The 11,889-nt window shown below is 35.1% G+C and overlaps 1 protein-coding gene and 1 long non-coding RNA gene across 2 annotated transcripts; one reads left to right on the top strand and one right to left on the bottom strand.

The window, feature by feature from the left end:
- Nucleotides 1-206: 206 nt before the first annotated feature.
- LOC102667107 (uncharacterized) lies at nt 207-3,662 on the bottom strand. The gene is made up of 2 exons (XR_415522.3): nt 2,347-3,662; nt 207-937 (listed from the first exon to the last, which is right to left on the bottom strand). It is a non-coding gene; the product is annotated as an uncharacterized lncRNA (long non-coding RNA).
- A 3,477-nt stretch (nt 3,663-7,139) lies between these two features.
- Nucleotides 7,140-10,817, top strand: LOC100795933 (phosphoglycerate kinase, cytosolic). Its single transcript, XM_003531434.4, has 6 exons — nt 7,140-7,776; nt 8,703-8,780; nt 8,910-9,170; nt 9,456-9,773; nt 9,937-10,095; nt 10,402-10,817. The coding sequence occupies exons 1-6, from the start codon at nt 7,345-7,347 to the stop codon at nt 10,609-10,611; spliced, it is 1,458 nt and encodes a 485-aa protein (XP_003531482.1). The 5' UTR covers nt 7,140-7,344; the 3' UTR covers nt 10,612-10,817.
- The last annotated feature ends 1,072 nt before the right edge of the window (nt 10,818-11,889 follow it).

Genomic DNA, 11,889 nt, shown 5'->3' with positions numbered 1-11,889 from the left:
ATGTGTATCCTAAGATACTACATTAATTCCACTAAAAACTTAGCAAGTGGATAGGATACCTGCTTAAGCAACTAGATTAAATTAAAATTATTTAATTGAAACAAAATCTCAATCGTTGCCAGTTTCACTCTTTGAGTACCTAAGAATCTCCCCCAATCCACACCCCTTTAGAAAACTCTCCAATTAATAGTGATTTAGATGTGAATGGAGAAATCAATCTTGGAGAAGATCGAGTAACTTGTTCACTGCAAAGTGATTAGTACTACAAACAACAAAGAGATGAGGTGGTGAATAAAAACTTCCCTTGCATAATTTTGACTATCTACAAAACTCTCCATAGGATATCATATCTCATCTATCTGCAACTCTCTACTTGAACAAAAAACTCATCCTACTTGCATGTAGAACAATGCTAAAAAAAAAAAAATACTTGCAGCTAAAAGTAGCCAGTTCCTCAATCTGTCAAATGCTAATCAACATGGTTTTCCTTCACTGAGTTCATTCTCAAATGGTAAACAAATATTCCTTTTGCATGTACGTACTGGCTCGCCAAGCAATGGTGGCGTAAACAAAGACAAAGCAAGGGATGACACCTAAACATAGAGCTACCTCAGCAGGGGGCTCTGGTTGCATGTAAAGAGGGAACAAGAGAACTGCTAAGAGAAAATGCAAGACAAACAACACTTTTGCCAATGTCTTGTTATCTAAGAGGTTCATTTCTTCTCTGAGAAAAGCCAAAACCATAATGAAGAGAAAGTGAGAAACCCCTTTTAAGAGCTTGGTTCACTGTTGATTATCTTCTCAAATTTCTTGTTCTTGGATATGAAGGTAGTAGTAGTAGTAGTAGCACCAATTGAGGAAATTGCTTCTATGCTTCTTTCTCTGACTCTTGGTGTTGTTTCAATGCATACATGCATTTTCCGTGTTTGGCTGTCCTCTGTTGCACAAAGACACGATTAAAGCAAGTAAATAGCATCGTGAAGCACAGACACAGATTAAAGAGTTTGTGTTCACATTGCTTTTTTGTTATACTCAGTTCATGCTTGTCAGTGTTGTGCAATGCAATGTATTTCCATTTTTGAGTAAGGTTTTTTCATTCCCGTGCGCTTCATGTCTCATCCAAAGCAAGTAATTAACAAAAACTTCTGAATCGCTTACCACATTTGGACTTGACTAGTGCGGTTATTGTCTTCTATTCGTTACTTCATGTTCTCCTAATTTATGGTATGATGTGTTCTGTGTTCTTTGATATTGATGGTCAACTGTGTATTGAGGGGGGACCTTCTAGATCTAAAATTAAAAAGAATTAAATATATTTTCAATCCTTAAGTTAATGTTTTTTATTTTTGGTATCCTAAGTTTATTTTTTTAATTTTAATACGTGTAAATTCATGTTTAGTGCTGTAAGTTTGTGGTTTTTTAAATTTTGATTCATGTAAGCACAAACTTTGAAGATATAAATAAAAAAATATAATCTTAAAATGATTAAAATTAAAAAAATACAAATTTATAAAAATTAAAAATGAACAAAAAGAACTTATGAGGACCAAAATTGAAAAAATCCCAACTTAAAGAATTAAAATTGACAAAAAAAACTTACAAGAATTAAAAATAAAAAAGACAATGACTCACCGACTTCAAAACCATATTAAGTCAAATTAAAAAATGTTTGTAAGCCGGGGCTAAGACCCCACTCCATTTAGAAAAGAAGAAGAAAATGCTAGTATGATTTTGTTTTGGGTCAGATTTCTAGCTCTTCAATAAATACTACGAGGAAGACTAGATTACTGAAGAAACTGGGTGAAGCCTTAAATCCAAAACCAAATTATCAGGCATATCAAATTAATTCTCACATTATGAATTTATATTTACAGTTTTTTTTTACAAATTTATATTTATAGATAGAAACTTTAAAACTAACTAATTGAGAAAAAAATAAATAAACAAACATCTTTATAACTAGTGTGTAATGTATTAATTACGCCCAACAGCTTATACCATGAGTACTGAAAAATGAAGGAAAACAATGGATGATGGGGTTTAACCCCCACACTATGGTCTTTCAACGCGTCATCTTCATACTAGTCAAATACCAAATTTATTACACGCAATTTACGTACGATACTTTTCATAAACATGTGCCCAGTGGCTTTAATTCAAACGACTGATGCATGAGTTCAAACCAGTGGCTATATTTTCAACAATAATGCAAGTTTGGGAACTTGGGAATTGGGACCAGGGGTTCCCATTTAAGGAACAAGGAAGAAAAATAAAAAATGTAAAAATGAGTTATCCAAAAATGGCTCATTTCTAGAAATATTTTGTATACAACATTTATTTACAAACCTTTTTCTAAGCCTCGTGATTCATCATCTACCACGGGTAATAATGCAGGTGAAACAAAACCTTGTGTAACGCTCAGAATTACTCTAAAGATAACCAGCCTCTGCGAACAAAACGGTCACTTGTTGAAACAAAAATGATTCCTTTGATTACTGTCTATCATGGTAGACAAGGTGTAACAGGTGTGGCCCACCCGCATAATATGCTATAGTACATACAGACGAGTAAAAGCAGCTTCACTTCAGATTCATTCTGCACCAGAGAAAATGAACACAACAAATTACTTGATAGATTAAAAAAAAAATGAGTGAGCATGCACACTCATGATTCATTTTATCCAAAAACCAAAGAAGTGCTTCTGAGGCTCATTTTTTAGAATACAGAGTCTCCTCTATACTCCTAATTGAAGGTGCGAGCAAGAACCACTTTGGAGAAGAAGCAAGCTTCGGCAAATCAGAACCAAAGAGGAAAGTTTGCTCAGTGGGTTGCACGTGGCGGAAGCAAAGTAGCAAGAAAACGTGTTAGTCACAAAGGTTTGACTCTTGGACATTGCAATCGACCCACCACCACCACCACCACCATTGTAGCCACCTGAATTGAATTCAGAAATGTGAGCCAAGGGGTCATGCAGTGTGATGAAGCTTGGGTTATTGCATATGCTGGCCAAGGCCAAGCACCCACCGCTGGAACTGCCCAAACCTTGGTGCTCATATGGTGGCTGATATTCTGTTGGAGTCAGAGATGAGGATGAAAGTGGGTGTTGTTCCTTAGGTGATGGAGACAAGTGAAAATTGGAATTACAAAAACTGATCGTTTTATCTAATGGACCAGTCCATGACCACTGAAGTTGATTTTCTCTGAACATTCATGGGCCAAACCCAACAAAGTGAGGCAAAGGAGTGGGCTTTAGTGATGAACGACTAGAAAATGAAGTAGAGGTTAAATAAAAATATGGGGTTAACTTTTTATGAACTATCCACTCAGATTAAAAAAGAAAACAAACTAAACACACCTAGCATTTTCTCGCTACATATTTTCATTGAATGAAAGTAACACTGGGGCAGAAGAAAAGTTGCACCCACAACAATCATCCAGATAAGGGTCAATGAATCATGACTAAATCATATGGTATGTGAACGTAGAGAGGGGTTTCTGTTATCTGTGTTCAATAAGCCCTAAGTGTATGGAAATGATGCTGTTGTCACAGAGTTGTTTTGTGGTGCTACTACATATGCAAACACTTTAAAATGTGCCCAGGTGTTGGAGTTGGACCTAAAAACGCTAAAGGAATGGTTTTTATTTGGAGTGAAAGTGGTATAAGGGGATGGTGGTTCGAAATTAGCCATGTGGTTCTGAATTTGTTGGAATTTGTAGTTAAATGACTATTGATACAACCTTATTATCGATGAATAAGAAAAGACATTATCGATGAATAAGAAAAGACAGATGTTCTACTCCTAATGACATAGACACATTTATCGAACCTCATTAAATTTTTGTGTTTGTGTGTGTGAGTGTCATCGATTCCTTTAGAATTTTCTTATGTTGTCAATAATATAAATTTGATTATTTTATTATATATATGACTTTTAATTATGTGTGAGAAATATTCTTTATTTCAGAAAAAAGAAAATTACCAAAAGAGGATAAATGACCTAAAGGTCTCACCTTTTTAGCCCTAAAGAAACTGCTATGGTCACTCTATACAACGTGTAGTAACCATCATATTTCTTACAACTTCTCACAACAATTTTAGCATTTCTAGAATTAGGCAACCATTAGTATGACCTTTTCATCTATTTTTTTTTCTTACCATTTTGTTTTGTGCTAGCTTGTATATAAGTTGTACACTTATGGTGCACATCTTTGTATGAAACTAGGATTTAAAGAAATGGAAAGTTTTTTTTTTTTACAAAATATGAAAAGTTACATTGAGAGAGTTTTAGGCACAACAATCATTTCATGTGCTCTCTCTCATGAATAATGTCTAAGTTTCAAACTTTTTCTTATAGTTGCCTCAAAATTTGTCTATGATTAAGAATTTAGTCATGGATTTGTTTTTCTCTTCTAGCGGTGAAACTTAAAGATTGTATCCTATGTGCTAATGTAGGATTATGTCAATTTTGCAAACAACTTGTTCTCTTATGAATGTTGGGAAGAAATTATAGGGATGCTCTAATGACAAAGTCATTTCTATTTCATCTTTTAGTGTTTAAGTTTTCATGTAAGCGTAAGATAGGGCAACTCTTCAAGAGCTAAAGTGAACAACCTCGTGGGGGATTTTCAACTAATATAGTGGATTCTAAGGGGCAATGCAAGGCTATCTTTACAAGGAGTGGGCAAATGATAATGACAGAGAAATAAAATCTTGTTGGTGAAAGAAAAGAAACTAAAGAATAGTTTATGATATCTTGGAGAGGATAGGTGGAAAGAATAAAGAATTAGAATTAAGAGGATAAGAAAATGTAAAAAAAAAGTGAGAAAAATTTGAAAAAGAATAAAGAATGGAGAGAAAAATGAGTGACACTCCATTTAAGTAGTATAAGAAAGAAACTTTTTATCAAGGACCTAAGAAGCAAGAATTGCCTTCATGTTTTAAACTTCCTTATCTTCGTTTCAAGAAGACTAAAGAGAAAAATGTGCAATTTGAGAGATTCTTGGATGTTTTGAAGGAACTCCAAATTTGGATTCCTTTTGCTAAAGTTTTGGAGAAATTGTCCATATATGCCAAGTTCATGAAAGAACTCTTAACTCACAAGACAAATTTGTGAGGAGAATATAGAGAAATAGTCCAATTCAAGGAAAGTTGTAATGTTGCATAAAGAGTTGACTCCTAAGCTTGCTTATCCAAGGAGTTATACTATTCCTTGTGCTTTGTGAAATACCTTGGTATGTAAAGACTTGTGTGACTTATGAGTTAACATCAATCTCATGCTGCATTTAATTTCCATGAAGCTCAATGAAAGAAGACTTCAAACTAATAAGAATAACATTACATATGGTTGATAGATTGTTGAAATATCCCAATGAAGTCATTGAAGATCTCATTTTGAAGGTGGATAAATATGTTTTTCTAACTAACTTTGTTGTCCTAGATATAGAGGAGGATATCAATTGTCCTCCCATACTATAGTCATATAATCATTGATGTAACCAAATGACAAATAACTGTGAGGGCGAATCATGAGGAGGTTAACTTTAATATTAAGGATGCAATGAAGCATCCTCTCCACCTTGATTATTTTTTTAATGCCATATTTGGTAGAAATGAAAGAAATAAGATAAATGGAGATTAAAAAAAGTAAATGGAAATATGCGAGAGATAAAATGTAAATAAAATGTGTTGGTTGAAGAGAAATAAAGAAAAAGGATAAGAAAATGAGTGAAAATAAGTGAGAAGTACTACAAAAGAGTCCCACCATTTTTAAAATTATCTCCCCCTTTTCTCATTCTTACCAAAAAACAAAAATAATTTAATCCTTTCCTACTCTCTCCCATTTTTCTATAACCAAGCAAAGCATTAAGGCTGACATAGTTGGCCAAGCGGTGCAACAAAGCATGGTGTTGATCACACCATTTACACAATTTGAACAAGTGATTGCAAATGCTATTGAAAATCTTGAAGACGTTGAAAAGAAAAAGTTGGAGAAGTGCATATCTTAAAGATAACTATGTCTTTCCAACTAACATTGTAATCATAGATATAAAGGATATTGATTGTCCTCTCATACTACTAATCATATGCTCATAAATGTAACCAAAAGACAAATCATTGTAAAGGTGAACGAGGAGGATGTTAACTTTAATATTAAGGATGCAATGAAACATCTTCTTCTTTACCTTGACTATTATTTTAAGGCAGACATAGTTGACCAAGCGATGCAACAAAGCATGTAGTCGATCAAATCCTTTACACCTTTTGAACAAGTGATTGCAAATGCTATTGAAAATTTTAAAAGAAAGGAGTCAAGAAAGTATCTTAATCAATTGAAATTTATAAATTCTAAAGTGTTGTTGAAAAGAAGAGAAATGAGAATGAGAAAAACAACAAGAATTAGAAGAAAGAATTTGATGACAAATGTATGATAGTCAAAGAAAAATTTATTGATGAAAAATAAGAAGAAATAAGCTAAGATTTAAAGAATAAATCTAGAAAAACAATCAAGACCTTCTAGTTGAACAATTTATTAAGGTGATACAAGTGACTAATAATTTGGACATTTTTAACATATGTTAGTGCTTCAATTTTTTACTATAGGAACAAAATAACATATGTGAAAAAATTACTTCTTAATTGGTACTCTATTTTGTGTTAAAAAAAAATCATACTCTACTTCAAAATATTAGTCTCATAGCTTTCAACTATCATGATATATTACTTAAAAAAAATCATTTAACTTTTGACATTTATGAAAACATGCATTAATAATTTTAATCATTATTTTCATAATTTCAAATAATGAATAATCATCATTTGATAACATTAACTATTTTTTTTTTTGTTAATGTCATTTGACTACATAATGTTAACTGTTAAATCCAAAATAATGAATGTTTAATAATTTAAAAAATAAAATGCTTATAATGTTAGACATCAAATTAACAAAAAATACTACCAAACACATAAATGAACTTAAATAGATTATTTAATATGTAATTATGTTAAACATTTAAATATTTGAAAAAAATTAATCATTTTTAATGAACTGACAGAACTTGATAATAGTGGTTTGCGGTAAGAATGGTAGATGTGATCTATATAATTCTTTTTTAAACCAAAACTGACAATTTGAAAGAGAAATTTATATATTGCAGGAATATATGAGTGAAAAAACAAGGAAGATCTTGAACCTCTCCTGCACGATAAGAGAAATCCAAAATCCTCTCATCACACCCAATCGTTCCCCCATTGTAGTCCACGTCCACATCCTTTCATCCCCCCCCACTCGTTAAATTCCCAAACACACTCAAACTCAAACACTCTCTCTTTCTCTCTCTACAATGGCCTCAGCCGCATCCCCCACCACTTTCTCTCTCCTCCACTCCGCCACCCCTTCCTCCTCCTCCACCGCCACCTCCGCCTCCCCCTCCCCCTCGCGCGTGCAGCTCACCTCCTCCCTCCGCGCCCGCCCGCTGCGCCGCCTGGGCTTCGCCGCGGCGGACCCGCTGCTCGCGGCGAGTGTAGCGGCGCGCGTGGCGGCGGTGAGAGGAGGAGGAAAGGGCGCGAGGGGGGTGGTGTCGATGGCGAAGAAGAGCGTGGGGGACCTGAGCGCGGCGGACCTGAAGGGGAAGAAGGTCTTCGTCAGGGCCGACCTCAACGTCCCGCTCGACGACAACCAGAACATCACCGACGACACCAGAATCCGCGCCGCCATTCCCACCATCAAACATCTCATCCAAAACGGCGCCAAAGTCATTCTCTCCAGCCACTTGGTATGCCTTCACTCTTTCCAACATTGGCATTCTTATCTCTAGAATTGGCCTTGTAATGCTAGCGCGATATCTCTTACACTCACTTTCTAATACTCTCTCTATAATTGGTTGAAATTTGTTGTAAATCACCAATTTTGATGGGTCCTACTTCCTAGATTATGCATTAGCTTCTAGAAAGTTCTATACAAATTGGTACAAGAATTTTACTTGTCAGTGAGTTGATAACTTCAGTCCGGAATCAACTTGTATGTGACTATCTGATCGAAGTTTTAAACCACTAAAACAACATAAATAGTATGTTAGACCATGTTGTATATTTATGTTGATTGCGCCATTTGTCCTCAATTTTTTTCTATATCAATAATAAGTAGCAAAATTTTGGCCGCAATGTCAAGGTTTTTGGGGTCTTCACGACCTCAATTGCAGCCGCATTTGCCCTCAATTTCCATATATATCAACAACTGTGATGAAACCGCGACTACAATTTATTTATTTCAGAGTTTATATATATATATATATATATATATATATATATATATATATATATATATATATATATTTTGTTAGGGGAAAAGGACCTTTTTTAAGCAACTTGGTTTGTGGATTAAGCAACTTAATTTATTTACTCTGCTTAGATTAAGGTTTTGGGTCTGTGCCTATGAATGTGGTTACTTTTGAAGGATCAATCAGGGGCCACAAGGGTGCTGCTATTTGTAGAACAATCCAATTTCTTATTTTAGTTGTGAGATTTGTAGTCAAATGTAGTAATGTTTGGTCGGTTGGAACTTGGAACAATTTAGTTTTGTTATAGTTTTGGCAATGTAGACGATAGGCTCTCTTGATGTGGATGTAAGAGTATATTTGCATTAACTATTATGGTTTGACCCTGTAAGCTGAATTGTTGCAACTTTTGATGAAATATCCAGGGGCGGCCGAAGGGTGTCACTCCCAAATACAGCTTGGCGCCTCTTGTACCCCGGCTTTCTGAGCTCATTGGTATCCAGGTATGTTTATGTGTTGATCATCAAGGAATATGTAGGAAGAGAGACGTTTTATGAACATTGTGATTTTTGGTGGTTAATTACAATGTCCTTGAATTGTCTTTTTTGTGTTTGAATATGGATAATTTGCAGATTGTCAAGGCCGAGGACAGTATTGGTCCAGAAGTAGAAAAGTTGGTGGCTTCTCTTCCAGATGGAGGTGTTCTCCTTCTAGAAAATGTGAGGTTTTACAAGGAGGAAGAAAAGAATGACCCCGAGCATGCAAAAAAGCTTGCCTCTCTGGCAGATCTGTATGTGAATGATGCATTTGGTACTGCTCACAGGGCACATGCATCAACAGAGGGTGTTACTAAATACCTGAAGCCATCTGTTGCTGGTTTTCTTTTGCAAAAGGTGTGTTTGTGTCTTCTCGTTTACTACTTTATTATCATCAGTTAACTCAAAAAGTTCTGCAAACTATCTCAATAAAGCTCCCGAACTTCATTACTATCACTTTTATTGCAAGTCATCTTATAATATTGCCAAGTTTGATCACTTGGTGTGAAATAAAAGTTCATGTCAAATGTCTATTACACTTCAAGGAAACGTCATTTTTTCATTTTTTTATTTATTGAAATTATATGTATATTTGATCAATATCATAATAACTATTTTTCACATATATGCTTTATGTTTTAGGAACTTGATTACCTTGTTGGGGCAGTATCAAACCCCAAAAGGCCATTTGCTGCCATTGTTGGTGGTTCCAAAGTCTCATCTAAAATTGGAGTGATTGAGTCACTTTTAGAAAAAGTTGACATCCTTCTTCTTGGTGGAGGAATGATCTTCACATTTTACAAGGCACAAGGTCTTTCAGTGGGTTCATCCCTTGTAGAAGAAGATAAGTTGGATCTTGCTACATCACTACTTGCAAAAGCCAAGGAAAAGGGGGTGTCTCTCTTGTTACCAAGTGATGTGGTGATTGCAGACAAATTTGCTCCTGATGCTAATAGCAAGGTTTGTTTTCTAAGCTCCTTTAGATAGGATATTGGTCTGATGACACAGTCGGTTGAACTACTTGAAATATTAATGATATGGAAGGAGGTCCTTTGTAATATGAATCTTCATTCATTCTGAAACATTTGCAGCAAGAACTTAAATTCTGCATTTACCCTTTCAGGTCGTGCCAGCATCTGCCATCCCTGATGGCTGGATGGGATTGGATATTGGTCCAGATTCTGTTAAATCATTCAGTGAAGCATTGGATACTACCCAAACCATCATATGGAATGGACCAATGGGAGTGTTTGAGTTTGACAAGTTTGCTGTTGGTACAGAGGTATGTATGCAAGAACACCCACCCACATATGAAATTCCATTCAAATTTTATGTTAAACCAAAGTTCACCGTCAATATAAAAAATGTCCACTCTAAGCGATGCATACTCAGAGGGATATGCAGTAGGGGTTAACCTTCCTAATGTGATTTGCACATCTTGTAAACTACATGCTTGTTCATTTATACACGTGTCAGATGAGGGATGATTCAAATGTCATCTGCAGTTACTACAGCATATTCCATTCTGTTTGGCTGATAAATGTGTGCACTGTACATAATTAATTTGCATTTTGTACCCTTCTTTCAGGCTATTGCAAAGAAGCTGGCTGACCTCAGTGGAAAGGGGGTGACCACAATTATTGGAGGAGGAGATTCTGTTGCAGCTGTGGAGAAAGTAGGAGTTGCTAGTGTCATGAGCCACATATCTACTGGTGGTGGTGCCAGTTTGGAGTTATTGGAAGGCAAAGAGCTTCCAGGAGTCCTTGCTCTTGATGAAGCCGTCCCAGTCGCTGTGTAAGACACTTTTCATCTTGGAAAATTTTCCCATCCTCAGGTGTCAGTGTTGTCAATCTTGTAAAAGAGCATATGTTGTAGGACCCTTCGAAGTCTGTTAGTGTAAATTTTATCTTGCTTGAGTTATTATTGGCTTCACACATAAATTGCGTGTAACTGTAAACCCTGGCTGAGAGCCATAAATTCAAATAAATCTTTTAGTTGCTGGCAGAAGCTTTTTGCACTTTGCTTTTATCTATGTCACACTCCTGATCCTTGATTATGAACCAAGTTTTGTTGGCATTGCATGCGTGCCTCTAGTTTAGCCATTGGAGAGATGGCACTGGTTGTATCCAATGACATGACTTACAATTTGTCAATGAAGATGGACACCAATGAATTCTCGTGAATCTAGACCTTTTAGTGGAAGAGTTCAACTAAAAAGAAGGCATTGAATGATTGAAAAAGAAGTGGATCCCATGAGTTATAGAAAAAAAAAAAACAAAAACTGAGCTGCATAATCTTTGACTGGCATTCTAGATGTCACAGCCTTGAACTATTGTTCTCTTGTTTTGATATTCTGTCAAAGCTCCTAAGCCACAAAATTAAGAAGCATCATATCTTTTTCAAACCACGGGCCTGCCACATATAATTGGAACTACAAAAAGAGAAACACATTTCTCACAATAAAAGTCGTCCAGTAACATCAAATGGCATTTTATGGGATTTGGTACATGTTAACAACCATGCCTTTCCTGATTCATATTTAGTTTAGGATAAATTTTATTCATTTTTTTGTGTGGCTACATTGTTCCTTGATCATTTATTATATGATGCGTGGCATCATTTTCTGTCACTATTTTGGAAAGTTTTTAGTTTTATTTTCTTGACGTCATCTTCAGGCGGTCCAAGCTGTAGCTCAGTATTCTTCTCTTCAGCACCTGTTGGGAGGCTTCCATTTCTGCGTCAGAATTACACGCATACCCTCTTTTGTGGTTTGAGGAATTGGGATTCTAAAACCTCCCAGCTGGGTTGTATTTAAAATTAAGGCTTAATTTTTCTTTTAAGTTCTTATTTTTTTTTTAATTTTGGTCCTGTAAATTTTTGTTAGTCCTTTTAAGCTTGTATTTTTTTTTTCAATTTTAATCTCTTAAAGCATGAATTTACAAACACTAGAAATGAAAAAATAGAAATTTAAAGGGATTAAAATTGGAAAATTGTAAACTCACAAAGACTAAAAATGAACAAATTTTTTATAAGGATTAAAATTGAAAAAAATGTGAACTTGCCAGAACTAAAAATG

Source organism: Glycine max, chromosome 8, assembly GCF_000004515.6.
Source record: "Glycine max cultivar Williams 82 chromosome 8, Glycine_max_v4.0, whole genome shotgun sequence".
NCBI lineage: Eukaryota > Viridiplantae > Streptophyta > Magnoliopsida > Fabales > Fabaceae > Glycine > Glycine max.
The sequence above is the reverse complement of the archived record's forward strand: the minus strand, read 5'-3'. Positions and strand labels throughout refer to the sequence as shown.